The sequence below is a fragment of the Antedon mediterranea genome, chromosome 1 (genome assembly GCF_964355755.1).
Source record: "Antedon mediterranea chromosome 1, ecAntMedi1.1, whole genome shotgun sequence".
NCBI lineage: Eukaryota > Metazoa > Echinodermata > Crinoidea > Comatulida > Antedonidae > Antedon > Antedon mediterranea.
Window position 1 is genome coordinate 22,755,800 of NC_092670.1, and position 18,823 is coordinate 22,774,622.

Below are 18,823 nucleotides of genomic sequence, written 5' to 3' on the forward strand. Positions count from 1 at the left end.
AAAACTTTGTCTTTCTGGCAGTTCGCATTATTTTACTATGGTAAATATTGCCTTTCCAGTCGATAATTCTTACCCAGAAATTCTGGTTTGAAAAATATGAAAGAATATGGGAATATCTACAAACACTTATGTAACTTTACCTCTTATATACTTGTTATTTTCATTCGTTCTACATACAAAATTGTCAATTTTAAATTACCTTACAATATATAATATTTTTCTATCACTCATCCATTATACTATACAAATTTTTAATTTTTTAATTTATTTATATAATTATATATTATAATCTTTATATAGCTATTTATAATATGTTTTAATCTATACTGTATAAACTGGTCCCTCTCTTGATAATGTCATTTTCACTTTTCTCATTCCACCATTTCAATGTATACTACACTATACCTAGGTCTAAATGCTGGCAACTTGGCTTGTGTCTGTAAGCTAGGCACTCATATTCATCTCTCTCTTTACCAAGTTTGAAATAAATACCAGCTTACAACTTGAGAAGTCGCACCCACCAGAAGCTGGTGAGTATATGTTTTAGATGATCTCAATATAAGTTATAAATACTACTGTATACTAAAGGCTATCTACAATACATTGAACATTGTATTTGATTTCTATACTATATGAAGTACAATAAAACCATGACATGTTATTGTACGACACGATCATCTTCCCTCTGTGCTCGGGCAAAGTTAAGAAAAACTTGCTCTAAAGTAGTCTGACTAACAGAGTAATCTTCTATACTGAACTTGTCCTTGGCACCTTCCATTATTCCAAAAATATTGGCCCATGTTTTATCGGAACGTTTGATGTGATAATGGATTATTCCCTGATGCTCGTCTTTCAATTCACAATCTGAGAGATAAAATTGTTTGAATGAAAATTGGAAACAGAATATTGATATAGATTGTGGGCTCATTGTATACTGTATATTCAGACTACATACAGTATAAGCACATGGTATATATATTTTCTAATGTTGAGATATTGTGTGTGAAAATAAATGTCTGTATTTTCTGCTTATTGCAATACACATTCAGGTTAGTTTCGGTATAAATAGTATAATTTTGTACTATTTCTTCATTCTAATAATAATAATGAACAAATTTCTTTTTTCAAAGGTATTGTTTTTTATGATTGTAGCCCATGTGGTGAACAGAAACCTCTGTCTACACTATCAAAGTAACTAGTTGGACAAAAAAAGTCATCATCATGTCCATATATGGGCACATCACATTTTTTTGTCACATAAAGTTTGATAGTGTAGACTGAGCTATACATAAAATATACTGATATGACATCAGATTATTGTCATTACAAACCTGGAAACGTTGTCTCAATGAACTCCTTCAATGGTTGTATATCATTCCTACTGTCAATCTTAGCATGGATTGTATATCCTTCACCAAATCTATGCTTAAGGTGCTGGGTACTTCCAAGACATCGGAACGTTCCATTCACCATAATAGCTAGCCTTGTACACAAAGCTTCACATTCTTCCATACTGTAAGAAAAACATGGCTAAAGTTATTCACTCCTATGGATACAGATAAACTTTATTTCATCCTTCACAGGAAATTTACATGGTTGCAGTTCAAGAATACAATAATGATGATATTGAAAACTTAACAAACAATTTAAGTAAATACATCAAACAAATTATCACTGAAAATTGTCATTATAACATCGTATCCTTGGGATAAACAAATATCTATAGCGGTTTGTTTATGTCCACGACTGGAGTCTACCGCTTTGTTCAATAAAGCTGGAGACAATTACAGAATTGAAAGAATCGGATGGATCCGCTATAACTGCCGTAAACCAGGTTTTAATCAGGTAAACTGTATTTATTTTATATAATCTGTTTACTTAAATTTGCCTATTTTGGATTATTTTACCTGTGAGATGTTAAAACGATGCATTTTCCACTCTCTCTAACTTGTGATAGAGTGTCCCATAACATCCTCCTAGCAACAGGGTCCATACCAGTCGTAGGTTCATCAAGGAATACGATTGGTGGATCACCCATCAATGCAATAGCTGTACTTAGTTTACGTTTATTTCCTCCACTGAAAAATAAATAGTAATATTATTATAGTAAATAGTAACATATTTAGCATTAAAAATGATTGTACAGTATTAGTTAACTCCACTGAGTTTTATACTGTACAACCTACTTATTATTATTCTTTACAGATTGTATATGGCCTAACCACGTTGAAACACCGGTTCTCGTCAGATCATCGAAGTTAAGCAATGTTGGGCCGGTAAAAGTTTGGATGGGAGATCATCTGGGAATACCGGGAGCTGTATATGGAGCTGGGGTCCCGTTAGGCATTTAAAATCAGCACTGCTGACTCTTATGGCAGCCCCTGCATCTAGTATTTGCCTCAGACGTATTGGCTTATGCCTCTACTCTGGTTAAGGTGGGCACTGGACAAGAGAAGCCCTTGATCAATGTTGGAACCAGCCAAAGGTGCTTTAAACAGTCCTGGCTTAGTCATCATTCAGATGAATGTGAGTCTAATTGACATTAATTGTAGATAGTAGTCGGCTATATATATTGATTGTGACAGTAATGAAGGTTCAATAAAAAATAAACACACAAGGCGATTGCAATGTATATTACAATTGGCGTATGTGTGCAATAAGTGTGCATTCACATAATACGTGAAGGTCAGTCTGTACTTCATCGCATTTACAAAGACATACATCGGGTGCCATGTAAGACCACCGGCCAGTTTCTATTCTAAGGTTATGCGATATAAGTCGTAAAAAGAAAAAAACCTGTACCTATAAGCACCGGTCATTTTGTCCGCATGTGGCTCAATGGTCAATGCTTTTAGAAGTCTGTTAACTTCTCCAGGAATCAATTTCTCTGGCATTCCACGAAGCCTTCCGAACATTGTCAGAGTTTCTCGACCGGTCATCTGATCAATGAGGGCATCAAATTGAGGACAATATCCCATATGTTGTTGAACCTAGAATAATAAGTTTTGTGATGTTTTTTTGTAAGAACAAATTTTAATTACTAATTTATGTTAATTTATGTATATTGACATTATTATTCTGCGATTTCCTTCTTAAAAATGAATGTATCTCACCTTTTTAATGTTTGTTTTGACGTCAAATCCATCTAGAAAAGCATTACCGGAGGATATTGCGGTATCACCTGTCAACATCTTGAAGGTGGTAGTCTTGCCTGCGCCATTCACACCTAAAAAAACAATTAACATAGATTTTTTTATGGGTACAATAAGAATGGTAGATATCTGTACTGTCCTGCCCACCCATAACCAACACATGCTAACAGCATTAAGCAGCACTAAGGGGTATCCCAATACTGGCAGTGATCTTACTATGTGTAAACTTACCAAGAAGTCCAAAGCATTCACCAAGGGGAATCCCCACAGTTATGTCATTGACAGCAACCAGACCCTTTGCGCCCCTTAATGTGTATATTTTCCTAAGATCTTTGATTACGAGGGCATCTGTCTGGTTTAGATTGGTCATTGGGCTCATATCAATGCGTTGCCGTTCTGCCGCAACATCTTCATCTTCCTTTAAGGAAAAAAGACACAAACATTTAAGTTAATTGAAGTCTACTCACTATACAACTCCACTATTGCTTTGGTTGGAAACTACTGACAGTTAAGTTTATTTGTTGTTTGTACTCATTTACTGTGCTATGTTATTACTCTATGGATATGAATTCTGAATTAAAAGATGAATAGAATACAAATCTTTTGTCATACCTTAATTACAGAAGCATCTTGAATAATTTCTTTATGTTGGTTTCTTTTTGATTTTAACGAATAACAGATTTTCCGAAGAAGTTTGTTGTCAATTATAAACACCGCAGCAAAATAAACAACTCCTTCCCACGCCAAGAATGTGAGGTAACGTCCAATACCGCCTTCTTCCCAAGCAATATAGTTCTCCTGGTAAACGACTTCTGTTATACAAACAAAAATTTTAGTTTGGTCAAAATGACATACTGTATGAATCTTGACAAATAACACCAAATTATAATTATTGGGCTATAATTCGTCAATTAAAATCTAGTTATTATTTGAGTTAAAAAAAAAATATATTGTGGCAAATGTGTTCTTATGATATTCTACATAAAATAGTCTTTTAAGTCTTTGGGGGTGGAGTTGTTTTTGTCATCTGGCAGGATTTGAACGCAGGACCACCAAACTACATTAGACAGTATTACCATTACCATGACATCAACAAAGCCTGCTTACCTTCAGTCTCACAATATAGTCTGCTAATATCACCAAGGGAACTGCAAATGGTTTCAATTTGATAGTTGTTATAAAAGATGTCAAATCCTCTTGCCAGGCAATATGGCGGTGATAGCATGAAAATCCAATCACATATTCTGGCTGCTTCTTGGAAGTCAAAAGCCTCAAAACTCAAGAAGTTCAAGATAAAATATGGCAATAGACCCAACACTAGATTGATTATAACGATGCGAACATAACCGGTTGCAGGTACGTCAAAAATGAACGACAACAGGTACGTTACTGGAATTACCGCCCATCCGTGAAGATACAGCAACAGAAGGATTTCCCAGATATGGCCGTCTTCAACGTATGCTTCTATGCTACATGCGACAAACAGGATACAGATACAAATGCATGGAACCATGTAGTTTATCATATCCCAAAGGAAAGTAGAGAACCAGAAGTTTGAAAGTCGTACGCCACTAACAAACTGGAGATGTTTTGATTTGACAGAACTCTCTTTGATGAGGAAGACGGAGAAGCTACCCGAAAGAAATGCCATGCCGAAAGAAATTGCAAACGCAACCGCATAACCCGTACCGAACGAGTTAGATTGATCTGCAGCTTGTCTTTCTAAATTTCTAGGTAATGGAAAGTTTAAGGTGGAAATATGGTAACTATCGTTAGCCATGCATTTCAGAACGGCGTTATCGATTGCGTTTAGCGCCAATGGTGGAACATGTAGCGGTTGGTTATTAAAAAACCCTCTCGCATAAACGTTATCATTCCCATCAGGAAGGAACTCGGCTGCAATGAGATTTTTCCGATAAAACACGGATTCTACATCTTTCTGTATATCCAAGAGGTACGACCTCATGTCTTGTGGTTTATCAATCTCATTATTGATATCCACAAATACACTGCTTTCCTTATTTTTAAACTGGTTTCCGTAGCAATTCATGAGCGTTTCTGATAGGGCGGTAGATGTGTAGTTACCGCTAGAAGCTTGTGTTACGATTTCAGACTCGTATCTCTCAACTGATATCTCTAAGGCGGGAGAATCGCCAACGTTTGGGATTGTTTTAATAATGATGATTGCCAAGGCTGCAAAGATGAGTGGGATTGAAAGTTGGATTAGGCCTACTAATAAGTTACGGTAAGAGTGTACGATGTGTTTGATGAACATTGCGTAGAATTGCTGTCCGTAAAGTGTCATCCCCGTGTTTTGTTGTTTCGAATCGTATGCATCTCTAAACAGGTTTTCTAAGAAAAAAAATACATTATATTTACTTTTTTTAAACATTTACATAGTTTACTTTTTATTCTTTATTTTAAATTGAGTAAAGGGTGTCTTATTTTAAATTGAGTAAAGGGTGTCTTATTTTTTATTGTGGTTTAAATATATTGAAGCACTGTCAAGAGAAAGTAAAAGTTCAGGCCAGCACTCAAACTGAAGTATGCGGATACGCTTTCATCATTATTTCAAATCAATAAACTGCGGTTCTCAGGATTGGCGCACCTCATATAAAAGTATGAAATAAAATAATTGTTAACTCCTACCTGTTGATTCCATTATTTCTACTTCAGTATCCTCTTGGAATAAACTGGCTTGTCCGTTGGCATCAACTGCTCCATAAGTCGGCTGGATAAGGCTGCTCTCTGTAATTTTACCGTTTGTGTGATTTCCATTCATCTTCAAATCTTTTTCTTCCATAGCTAGCATGTTTCCATTTGATGTGCCATTTGGTTTTATTATGGCAGGACCTAAGTTTTGTAGTTTGTCTTTCAAGGTGTCATCCATAGATTCTCCAGCTCTAAACATTTTAAAATTAGTTGGTAAGTTATAATATAATAGTATTTATGCATCAACTTTTACCTGGATAAGAAGCCTAGCACAATTTTGTTTCAAAAACCTACTGGATTTGAAGACTAGTATAACTTTGCTAGAAGGAATATACCTCTGGGATTAGAAGCCTAACTTTTCTATGCATGGCTAATCTTAACTTTCTTTAAAACCACTGTAGCACTTACTTAAGGAATACTTCTTCCATGGTTGTAACAGAAGCACCGTAACTAGCAATCCCTAAGGAGACCTTGTTACTTTCCAACTCTTCAAAAAGCTCTTCAAACTTTCCAGATGATTCACTTGGTAGAATGAATGAAATCTCCGAACCAACGTTGCTTTCTAACTCAGAATCAGGAACATGCGTTTGAATGATGTTTCGCATCCGCTGTACATCACATACTGGTTCTTTCACAATCACCATGTGATACCCAACACCTGGTTAAATATGCAAATAAGGTCAGTAAGTTTATAATTAAATTATGATATAACAGTAATAACTGCAATAATTGAAGCTAAGTGTTATGTTCCTTTTTAACATGGGAGATATATGCCCAAATATGGTAGTGATATTACATCATTATGTCTACAGTATATATGGGCACATCACATAAAGTTTGATAGTATAGACAAGAGCTTTAAAATATTACCATATTTCTTTTTTAAGAATAATGAAGAGCCACAGCATTGAAGTTGTCCTGATGACATAATGGCAATTCTGTCGCCTAAGAGGTCAGCTTCATCCATGAAATGCGTTGTTAATAGGATTGTGCGGCCTTCTCTGTGACGCTGTAGCAGATCCCATGTGAAACGTCTTGCATCGGGATCCATACCAGAGGTCGGCTCATCTAACATCACAACCTTTCAAAGAAGAACGATAAATGTATTCTGCATGGAACAAGGAGATTGGGATTTACTTTATGTAGCTTCTGTGATGAAGGTTTCTACACTTAGGATTTTTTATAGTGTCACTTTCAATTTTATCCACTTTTCAGTGCATAAACTTGAGGGATTGGGGTCGCAGGAAGTAGTTCCTGTCTATGACCTGAATTGGCCGGAACCGGATTTAAAGGGACACTTTCCTCTGAAATAAATAAAACCCTAAGGTGTCCTCTTAATAGATTAGATTATATTAATTATTACTTAGTTTACATTAATGTTATGTTACCTTTGAGTTGGCAATCAGGGCTATGCCCACAGACAGCTTTCTCTTCATACCACCTGACAATGACTTGGACAGCTGGTTCCGTTTGTCTGACAGGCCGGTAGCTTCAATGTAATGGTTAACCTCATTTTTTACTTCATTGGCATCCTCTAGACCTTTTAACTATAATAGAAAAATCTGACAATATAATATTTGACAAAAACATAAAAAACAAATACTGTAGAACACCTACAGGTATAGGACAACCTATTATGAGGAGACCACTGATATTAGGGTAAACTTTCCAATGAACATTTAAAAAAAAAACCAATCATACCTTTGCAAAAAATTCCAAGTGTTCTTGAACTGTCAAATCATCAAACAGTACATCATGTTGAGGGCATAGTCCTAGGCTAGTACGCACTCCCTCTATCTCTCTTTTGATGTCATAGCCGTTGACGTAAGCTCTTCCACTAGTCGGTTGTATCAGGCCTACCAACATAGACATTGTAGTGGTCTTGCCTGCCCCATTGTGGCCAAGAAGCACAGTTACCTGACCTTCGTACATATCCATTGAGATCTCATTAACGGCTGTCTTTTCCTTAAACATCTGCAAAAATATATTAAAGTAAATTCTTTTTGAACACCAACCAAATAAATATACACAACACTGAAAAAATGGGGAGTTCCATCATGGTTTAAACAGTGCTTTTACTGTCATTAATAGGTCTATTTAAAAAAAATGTATTAAAGATGTATTGTCCCCCAATAACATGAAAAATATAGAATAATATAATCAGACTTTGAATAGATTATTTTGTAGTTTTATTAAATCACTTTCGTAAAAAAAAAACCTGAACAATTTTATTTTTAAAATGACAAAATAAATGGTAAAATTCAACCAAAAACCCATTGGCTGGCAGCCAATTTTACTTTTTTATGCTTTAAATTACAGTTTTTTAGGTAAACAAATGTTTTTTTTCCATCGAATTTTTGGTCAAAGTGGATAACTATTAGGTGACATTGAAATGGCATATTCAACAAAAAAATTGTTCAATAATGACAATACATCTATAACTGAATAATTTTCTTTTTGTATTTATACCTATAAACTATTCAAAATAAGATCTGAAACATTTCATTCACATCATGAACTAACCTTTTTGAGTTTCCTAAACTGTATTCCAGGTACCAGGCCAATTGGATCTACTTCAAATAAGTCTTCATTCTCATATTCCTTCTTTCCAAGTGGATCATTCTGCCCCTCAACATGTACCGTGGTTGGCATACCGCACCAGTATGATTTCTATATTACAAAAAAACACAATTCCTCACAACGTACATCATTGTTAAATTTATGATTTTTGTTCCACAAATACTAAGCAGATAATTCATACAACAAAAAGTACTTTTCTCAGAGCTCTACAACTAAAAGCTTGCTTATTTGCTGAGTTCCTTTTACACTGAATATAATGATTGATTGTACTTTCATTTAATTTTATAATTATTCAAATCCTATATTTCATGTACAAAATGTTATATATATATATATCTACACTATCAAACCTGTTTGAAAAAAAAAGTGTGATGTGCCCAAATATGGTAGAGATATGCCCAAATGTAGTAGTGATATGACATTATCATGTCAATATATGGGCATATCACATTTTGTTATCAAATAAAGTTTGATAGTGTAGACAGAGCTTCAATTTATTATTTCAGAAAAACTACCATACGTACTGTAAATGGAAAATACCAAGGTTTTGGGATTCCAAATTCTCCAGGAAAGACTGCATCGACATACCACGTTAAACCTCCATAGAGAAAAGCATCAAACAGTAACATGCACATGGCCCATGCAAAGGCAAAGTTGTCGTCTACAGTGACTGGTTCACCGATGTTATCCCAACGAGCGCCCTCACCTGTGAAACAATTACATCATCATTAATAGACTTGCCACAAATCCCTAGTTAGTTTTTTATAATGTAGGTATGACTTTCCATGTATGCCAAAATTGTTCATTTTAATGAAGCTGAATCACCATCTCGAACCATGAATATCATTAAAAACAAGTTCATTTCAGTACACACTAAATAACTAAGAACATGGTTTGGCCATGATGTACAGCAATTCTATTGTTATTCTTACCAGTGCCTTCATGTAGGCCAATAATAAAGGTCCCAAGTCCCATGCAAGTATTTGGCAGTACACATAGTCCAAACTTAACACCAGCCGTCGCAGAACGATACCGAATCACCAAAAACCAGAATGGTAGGTAGGTAATGAACCACAGTAGACCAGCTGCTACCGCTGCATTATTAGCTGAAAGGTGACACATTAAACACATTAGGATAAAAAATCAAATAGTTATTTCAGTCCAGTTTGTTAAGGATATGACCAAGCATAATCCCACCCCCTAATGTAGGCTAAATTCGGACACAATTCCTTGGTAAATTCCATTGTTAATGCCATCCGAGTATAATACCACCCTCCCCACCCCCCCTAAATTTTTCCAAATATCTTACCCAGGTTCTGCCACTGAGCGCGGTCATATACAGTATATATTTTTATTGCTCTGTCTACACTTTTAAAGTTTTTGTGACAAAAAAATGTGATGTGCCCATATATGGAAATGATGATGTCATATCACTACAGTATTTGGGTACATCACCATTTTTTTGTCAAACTAGTTTAAAAGTGTAGACAGAGCTTTATTTATTTAAACATAAAAAACTCCATCAAATTATTCTTTTTGAACATATAAATTGCCTTAGTGCTCTTTTTTTAATGTGAGACACAGCCAAGGACTACCAAAAGTGAAAAAGTCTCTGTCCATTAAATTGTGACAATTTGTTTCACAGAACAAACAAAAGCTCATCTATAAAAACGAAGTAATTGAATGGGAAAACATCCTAACAACAGGATTTAAACACTGAATCCAGTAGTCACCAAGTTACAACTACGCTAACCACAGGTTAAAAAATATGCTTACATACCTTTTGAAAAGCAAACACTGACGAGAAAACACCAATTGATGACAGCGATGGAGTACAGCAAAAGGAAGACAAACACTACAGTTGGATCTGTATTGTTGAGGACGGCTGCGTTGACTTTCTTGACTTTCACGGTGAAGAACAATGTCATGATTGCTACTGTGATAATGAGATAGATGAGGTATTTGACAAACCAAGCTAGCCAATGTACCCAGTTACTCAATCCCATCATCTTCATCGATTCCTGGAAAAGTAAGTAAAATAAGTTATGTAGGATTTTGACTTGGCTGGCATGGTTCAGTTTAGCCCTCACCTACTGTGAGGAGAAGACAGGTTGGGAGTAGTAATTTAAATTTAAAAGGCAAATAAAAAACTACCATACAATCAAATATTTAATCTCCTCATTCATTCTAAAGCTCTGTCTACACTATCAAACTAGTTTGAAAAAGGACACATTGGGACCGATCATTCTAAAGCTCTGTCTACACTATCAAACTAGTTTGAAAAAGGACACATTGGGACCGATTCATTCTAAAGCTCTGTCTACACTATCAAACTAGTTTGAAAAAGGACACATTGGGACCGATTCATTCTAAAGCTCTGTCTACACTATCAAACTAGTTTGAAAGGACACATTGGGACCGATTCATTCTAAAGCTCTGTCTACACTATCAAACTAGTTTGAAAGGACACATTGGGACCGATTCATTCTAAAGCTCTGTCTACACTATCAAACTAGTTTGAAAGGACACATTGGGACCGATTCATTCTAAAGCTCTGTCTACACTATCAAACTAGTTTGAAAGGACACATTGGGACCAATTCATTCTAAAGCTCTGTCTACACTATCAAACTAGTTTGAAAGGACACATTGGGACCGATTCATTCTAAAGCTCTGTCTACACTATCAAACTAGTTTGAAAGGACACATTGGGACCGATTCATTCTAAAGCTCTGTCTACACTATCAAACTAGTTTGAAAGGACACATTGGGACTGATTCATTCTAAAGCTCTGTCTACACTATCAAACTAGTTTGAAAGGACACATTGGGACCGATCATTCTAAAGCTCTGTCTACACTATCAAACTAGTTTGAAAAAGGACACATTGGGACCGATCATTCTAAAGCTCTGTCTACACTATCAAACTAGTTTGAAAAAGGACACATTGGGACCGATTCATTCTAAAGCTCTGTCTACACTATCAAACTAGTTTGAAAGAACACATTGGGACCGATCATTCTAAAGCTCTGTCTACACTATCAAACTAGTTTGAAAAAGGACACATTGGGACCGATTCATTCTAAAGCTCTGTCTACACTATCAAACTAGTTTGAAAGGACACATTGGGACCGACCCTTAACAGGAGTAAGGCGTAATGTTTAAACACATGTTGCTCCTTGTTCATTTCACAGGAAAGTGTCCCCTGAATAGGGGTGTCCCTTGAATAAAGGTTTCCCCTGAATAGGGTGCCCCAAAGGAAAGGGTTCTACTAATTAAATAATTAAAATAAATCTTACTTTAAGGCGCTTTTCTTTTTCATAAGCAACGTTCTTAGCAATATTGAGGGCGACAAACACCAAACTAATCATAATAAGATCGGGCATGTTTGTTTGTATGAAGATGACGAAATCATCTTGGAAATAGGTTTGGTACGGGTAACGCTGCAACACTGTTGTAATATTCTCAGTTGAGAATCCAAGGAACTGAATTAATGCATTATCAATTGCATGCTGTATTGGTAGGAAGCCTTCCGCCTTATAACCTAAAATAAAACGTACAAAATGTTAAATTTACACAATAATACTCTAGTACCATATTTGGTATTATACTGAACTTCAAATGGAAGTAATTTTCCACTGATGAATGAATGAATTTTAAGGCCTTTTATACTGTATACATTTTGTTGTTGCAATTCAGTTTTTTATTTAACTGTGTAATTTTCGTATTTGTTATATTTAGGTATTTGCTATTAATATTTTAGAAATTTAACATTTTTGATGTGTAAATAAGATTTGTGTATGTATGCACTATTAGACCAGCTATTAACCAATCACATAGTGGTAAATAAATTTTGTATAATTCAACATTTTACCTGGTGTACCACCCCATGTTTCATTTTTCTCTCTTGGTCCAGCAGCTTGGTATAAAGGATATAGAAACCCTGTGTACCATCGTTGACTTTCTGAGAAAGCATCGACTAATACGTTGCGTGGATTTGGACTCAAACGAATGCTATAGTTTAAGTTAGACGGTAAGTTGTATGGATCTGGGAATTCATTATTAAAGACAACAGCGCCAAGAACATTAGAGTATGTTGTGTTCTCGTTTCTGATTGCTACCAATAAATCCTCTTCGTCTTTGAATCCAATTGCTAACAAAAAAATTTAATTTAAAAACAATAAAAGATGGTTACCATTAAATTTGGAACTTTTAATACCTAATCACAAAAGCTTCAGCTCTAGGCCTAGCAATCCCATCCAGGCTTGACTAATATGTCTGGCCTAGCTATATAGCTAAACCTACTTAGGCCTAGGCCTAGGACCTACTAGACTAGCCTAGCTATGCCCCTCTAGCTACTCTCTACTCTACTACACTAGGCTAGGCTCTAGACTAGGCCTAGCCTAGGCTAGGCCTAGTAAGTAGGCCTAGTAGTAGTAGGCCTAGCTAGGCCTCCTCCTATGCTTAATATGCCTAGCTAACCTGGCCGGTTTTAGACCTAGTAATTATGTATACTTAGTACTGTACGTACTCTCTATGATTAGGCCTGGGCAAGGAAGTAGGCCTACGTTTTAACAATCCTCACTATTATTATTACATAATGATTGTTGCTTATTTGTGTTTTAAAAAAAAGTTTTGTGAGATATTATTTTTCACAAAAAAGTTTTTGGGCTCTAGAGGGCGATATATTGGTACGTAATATACAGAACCATATTATATATAAAATATACCAAATTATATAAGAAGAATGAATAGTTCTGTTCCACTGCACCATACGCAAAGTTAGTTTATACACTCAAATATTGTTTTGATAAGTGTGATTTATTCTTGGTGTTTTACAGAAAAGATTTGAATACAAAATTACAAATGTAAGACATGGAAAATCAACACAAGGACCTATAACAAATTACAAATATTTCTAGTTCTCCTATTCATATTGTAATTGTATTAGGCCTACTTATATAGATATGAAAACAATAATTAATAATTGATTGATTGTAAATCGAACAACCATCTAAATAGTTTATGGAGGAATTACTCTGAAGTGACGCATAACTAAGAGTGACGCGCCGCATTGACGTACTTTGACACTCCCGTACGTATGTACATAAAATGTTTGTACACGCGTGCGTGTACAGTTGGTTAAGAATGTACTAAAATTAATAAAATACACGTATACGTTATGATTACGTAAATACCTACTTACTTTTTCCGATTTTGATAAGACTAAACCTTACATCCAGATTGCTTTTAAAATTCTCCATGACGTCATCCACAACGGACACATTCGGTGAATAAAAAATATCCCAATGATAAGGGGGTAACAATTGATGAACGGGTGGGGTCAGATTCCATGGTAAATTGTTCACTTGAAAGTCCCCATAAATAGTTGGTTTGGTGTAATCCACTGGCTCAATAAACCCTCTAGCAATCAATAAAATCGCTGCGAATATTACCGGAAGTCCGATTTCAAAGACTGTTACCAGAGGCTTGCGTTTTTGCAGTATCCAATTTTTCCAAAATAAAAGTCCAAATTGCTTAAAACCGGCCATATTGAATCTATCCTTTAAACATTAATAACAAACATACATGTCGATGTTCTGGAGTGGCTATGTGCTTTGGTTAGGCCTACCGATAAGTCTAGAAAGCGACTATGATATTAATATGCTGTTATTATATAAATTACTTCATTTATTAGCATGTGAGAGGCGGTCACTCTGCATGCAAGGTACAAAGGTCCATTTTTGTTTATCTTAATTAGTTAACTATTATCATTAAGAATAATACTGATGATGAATAAGCAAATACGCTAAAAGTCCGCTGAACTTTCACCGAATTATTTTAATTTATTTTGTAGGCTATAGGTCTTTTTTTATTTGTCTACATAGTCTCTGTACTAGAATTTTTTCACCGAACAATTCTATTTTTTGCGACAATTTTTCTGAATAAAATATTTCGGTTTATCTCAAATTTATTTATTTTTTATTCATTTGATACGGTATAGGCCTATAAAAAGTACAAAACGATAGCACACAGCTAAAAATGTTTAAATACAAAATATTAGTTAATTTTAAATAGCGTAAAATACTATAAAATAATATATATTTTTAGCCACTGATGATGAATTGACGTTGAAAACATTCTAGTGAGTTTAGGAAGTAGCTTGTATTCTTATAAATACATTATACAGTATATATATAATGTTTTTTGCCTGATTTGTTTATTATATATTTATATAATGTAAGTATAATGATCAAAATCCGTTGAAAATGACTATTTGCCATGCTGTTTACAAATGATAGCTTAGTTTTGGTAAGTTAATACGTTATACAACGAGTTATGTAACATTAACAATACATATCATATAAATTAATATAGGCCTTATTTATAATACAATATTTTGTTGGCGTTTAAGATGAATAAAATGTAATTACACTTTATATTACGATTTTAATATACCTAAATGCAGTTCAATACTAATTAATTTAATGTCAATTTCGACTTCTGTTAAAAAATGCTAATCTATTCACACCAGTCTGAAATTATAGGCTACCCGTGATTCCAGTGGTTCATAAAAACGTTGATAATTGTGAGCTTACTGGGAAAGAGAGAACAATAAATGCATTAAAATCATTGATAAGCTTTTGAGTTTTTAAATATTTTTATGACATCTACAATGCCATAGAGATATTATAGTAGATATTATAGTTCACTATAATTGACAGTACACAGGTACAACAGTAGGTGAAAAACAGAGCCATATATATGGCTCCGGTGAAAAAAACAGTGTAACGCCACCAACGATGTATCTCAGTGGAAGAGGAGTACACCACACACAACGCACAAACACATCATTTGATTTTTTTTTTCACGTCGTTCACGTTCTTCTTCTGTTTTCACTTCACGTTAATGATCGGAGTTTGCCAAACAATATAAAGAATGGTTAGCCTAAAAGTATGATGAAATACAATGTCGCCGCCATTATCGTAATATCTAATTAATTACGAGCTGAAATGGTTGGATTTGACCCAAATCAACAAAGAAAATTGACACCATTTGACCATGCTGCAGCCGGTGCAGTCAGCGGGGTAATCACTCGGTCTGTTGCACAACCGCTCGATGTCCTCAAAATAAGATTCCAGGTAGGCTGCTAGGCCTAGCTCAAGAGCCTAGACTACTTCTTCTAGTTGGCAATAGAATAAAAGACATAGTAAGCTTATAAATGCATCATTTAATGAGGATAAAAAGCAAAGAATTATGTGTGACCTAGGCTAACCCAAGTTATTAATCATATAAACTAAAATTATGATTAATAATAATAAATAAAAAGGGCCTAGGCTAGGCCCTATAGGCCTACTAGCTAGCCTAAAAATATAGTAGTACTAGCCTAGGAATAATAGGCTAGGCCCTAGCTAGTTAAGTTACGCCTATCTCTAGCCTACCAGGCATAGATAGGCTAGTAGTACTGCTGGACCCCTATTTATTACGCCATTTGTATCTCTCTGTAGCTTCAAGTGGAGCCATTGAAATTTGGAACTGGTTCCAAATACACTGGTGTTGCTCAAGCTGTGGGCAAGATATACCAAGAAGAAGGTCTCTTCGCCCTCTGGAAGGGTCATGTAGCTGCTCAGGGTCTCTCTGTTATCTTTGGAATATCACAGGTTATTTATGTTGTATTTTTTTCTTCACTAATATTAATTACAAAATTAAAAACATGCCTACAATTGTTTATTTAAATCTTTATTTGTTTTCTTTCAGTTTGTCTCTTTTGAATTTCTAACTAAGAATACATATTACTTGCTGCCAGAGAATCTCACACAGCCACTTTACAAACCAGTCTATCATTTTTTCTGTGGAGGTATTGCTGGATGTGTATCTACCTGTGTATCTCAGCCTATTGATGTCTTACGGACTCGTCTTGTGTCCCAGGGGGAACCAAAGGTAAGGCCTTTGGCAGTGAGTTCTTTCAATAGAGTGTCAAGCCTGCTTTTAACCTTCAACAATAGTATCTATGACCAAAATTAAAGAATTGGGAAGAAACTGTATTTAAAAACTCTTCTTTTGTGTATGTGTCGGGTAGTAATAATATAGTTAATAATTGAGATATTGAAATGTTTTATTTATACTGGGCGACCTCTTCAGTCAAAGACTTGTCTCCCAGAGGGCCCAGTTATAATCAGTGGCTGTGATGTATTAATACACCGGGGTAACCCCCTACTCGTCTCGAAAGATGTACTAGGTTCTTTAAAGTGCACATGAGCTAGATGTGTACACTGGACCTACGGTAATGTGATTGGTATTCAACCCTGTCGTTACTTACAATACATAGGCCTTGTTACACCAGTAAAGCCATAAACTACCTGTTGCCATCTCACTCAATTCTGGCCGATTCAATTCACTGTCCAGTTGTAACTGGCCTTCTTCACCTCCTTCTCCAGTCCATTCCTCCAGGTGTTTCCTGGCATCCTCTATTTCTTTCACTTGGAGGTTCCTTTTGAGGATGTACCTAGTTTAATAGAGATATAAAACATGAAACATTTTTTTTTACTTGTAGGTATACACAGGTATTAGACATGCTGTAGGTATGATGTACCAAGAGGCTGGTGTACGCACATTTTACAAAGGGTTGACCCCCACTCTCATCCAGCTTTTTCCTTACAACGGTCTTCAATTTGGCTTTTATTCATTTTTCAAGACTTTGTGGAAACCGGTCATGTCAAAGAAAAATGAAATAGGTAGACCTTAAATTTGTATATTTAGTTAGCATTCTTCAAGATTTCAATTTATTTTCCAAATTGCATAAGCTTATTTAATGAGATTAATAGTTAAAATAATGTAAAAAATGGAGGGAAATAACCAAAAGGTCAATGCTCATTTTTATGGCTACCCTTATACATATAAAACGGATGCAGAAATTCTGCCCTCTACAGACACACATCAGCTGCAATTCAGCATACCAGGGATGCAATACCCAACTTTTTTTTAATGGTGTCCAATTTGTTTATTATGTGTAGTTTTGTACATAAGACCAACTTCTTAACATTTTATTAAATTACAATTAATCGAGCAATAATAAATTCAAGCAAAAATAATGGAAACAATAGAAAAGAATGACAACTAATAGCCTTTTCACATCTGCATAATTTGTAACCATGTTTTATCTCCCGATTTATTAATAGTTCATATGATCATTCGCCCACTGTCATCAATCTTGGGAGAAAGCCTAGTTGCGCGCTATTTCATTACTATGCTCAGTTTATTACCAGGCTAATACACGCTTGCAGTAACAACAACTCGGAACAAAAGCAGGCCTCTCTTTCACATGGATTCCTTGTAAAATCTCGGGTCAATTCCCAGAAAATTGTCTTCACACTATGCAAGCCTGGTTATAAGTTACTTTTTGCAGGTGAGAAAAGGGTATAGGTAAAAAAAAACTAAATTTCATAATTGACCATGAATGTTAATGTCTTTTTAGGGGCTATTGGAAGTGGAATTTGTGGATCTGGCGCTGGCCTGTGTTCCAAGATTATTATCTACCCACTAGATCTCATAAAGAAGAGGCTTCAAGTCATCGGCTTTGAGGAAGCCCGTAAGTCTTTTGGTTCTCCACCCCAAGGCTCCAATTTCTACCATTGTATATGTTCAATAGTTAAAAGGGAAGGTTTTTTGGGGTTTTATAAAGGGTTGTCGCCCAGTTTATTAAAAGCTGTCGTTACTGCTGGTCTTACATTCTCTGTCTATGAACAGACTTGTGCAATATTATTATATCGTCATAGCAGCTGACAACTTTAATTATTATCATGGTAACTAACAATAATCTCTATAATTGTCATGGTAACTGACAATAATAATATTCATTTCGGCAACGAACTACAACCGCGGTCATAATTGTTTTCAAATTCATTTGAATAGCTAAGATTGCCGGGAAACATTGTTTTTATAGTTGATTGATTAAGTTCAAGTTCAAGTTAAAAAAACATTATTTATTCAACAATGGCATTATACAGTATAATATAATTATAGGTGTGTACATAAATGAAAACATAGTAATAAGCCATCATTTGTGGTCTTCTCTAGAAGAAAACAAGTTTTCAAATTTTAATTAATATTTTTATCTTGATCAAATAACCTATTAGCAAAATATTATTCAAAAATTAAAAAATAATAGAAAGGCTATGTTTAAGTATCGTTCACACTGGCTCTGACGAATAAAGTAAACATTTTGTTTCCGCGACTCTCCATGCAGGTGTGAACAACCCTTTAAATGTAGATATTAACTAAAAACATTTTCTTAAATTTTGCATCAATGTTTTAAAAAAAATATAATATATAATAAATTAAAAAAGTATAATTCATTTACAAAATCGCGGAAATATGCAAT

The 18,823-nt window shown here is 34.9% G+C and overlaps 2 protein-coding genes across 16 annotated transcripts in view; one reads left to right on the forward strand and one right to left on the reverse strand.

Annotated features, from left to right (window-relative positions):
• Positions 1-385: 385 nt before the first annotated feature.
• On the reverse strand, positions 386-14,080 carry LOC140043070 (phospholipid-transporting ATPase ABCA3-like). Its single transcript, XM_072087739.1, has 20 exons — positions 13,649-14,080; positions 12,317-12,595; positions 11,742-11,986; positions 10,225-10,465; positions 9,377-9,550; positions 8,957-9,150; positions 8,388-8,534; positions 7,566-7,838; positions 7,253-7,411; positions 6,735-6,945; positions 6,273-6,522; positions 5,802-6,055; positions 4,260-5,504; positions 3,765-3,964; positions 3,384-3,570; positions 3,114-3,226; positions 2,803-2,990; positions 1,908-2,078; positions 1,332-1,513; positions 386-864 (listed from the first exon to the last, which is right to left on the reverse strand). Exons 1-20 carry the CDS (start codon positions 13,992-13,994, stop codon positions 659-661), a joined length of 5,265 nt encoding a protein of 1,754 aa, XP_071943840.1. The 5' UTR covers positions 13,995-14,080; the 3' UTR covers positions 386-658.
• A 1,239-nt stretch (positions 14,081-15,319) lies between these two features.
• Positions 15,320-18,823, forward strand: part of LOC140063218 (mitochondrial thiamine pyrophosphate carrier-like) — a 60,144-nt gene continuing 56,640 nt past the window's right edge. For 14 of the 15 annotated variants that reach the window (XR_011847601.1, XR_011847593.1, XR_011847599.1 and 11 more), the window contains exons 1-5: positions 15,320-15,584; positions 15,951-16,103; positions 16,201-16,383; positions 16,997-17,177; positions 17,918-18,031. Coding sequence is in view for 7 of the 15 variants with exons in the window: in XM_072109795.1 (XP_071965896.1) it covers positions 15,456-15,584; positions 15,951-16,103; positions 16,201-16,383; positions 16,997-17,177; positions 17,918-18,031 (760 nt within the window). In the remaining 8 variants the exon portion in view is untranslated. Of the gene's footprint in view, positions 15,585-15,950; positions 16,104-16,200; positions 16,384-16,996; positions 17,178-17,917; positions 18,404-18,823 lie in introns of those variants that run through there. The other variant, XM_072109713.1, reaches the window with a different exon arrangement.

Excerpts from the sequence above, each read along its gene's own strand:
- LOC140043070 (XM_072087739.1), bottom strand. The coding sequence starts at position 13,994 with ATGGCCGGTTTTAAGCAATTTGGACTTTTATTTTGGAAAAATTGGATA. Across the intron at positions 6,056-6,272 it reads ATGGAAGAAGTATTCCTTAA|AGCTGGAGAATCTATGGATG; the intron begins GTAAGTGCTACA and ends TAAAATGTTTAG. Across the intron at positions 5,505-5,801 it reads AGAAATAATGGAATCAACAG|AAAACCTGTTTAGAGATGCA; the intron begins GTAGGAGTTAAC and ends TTTTTTTCTTAG.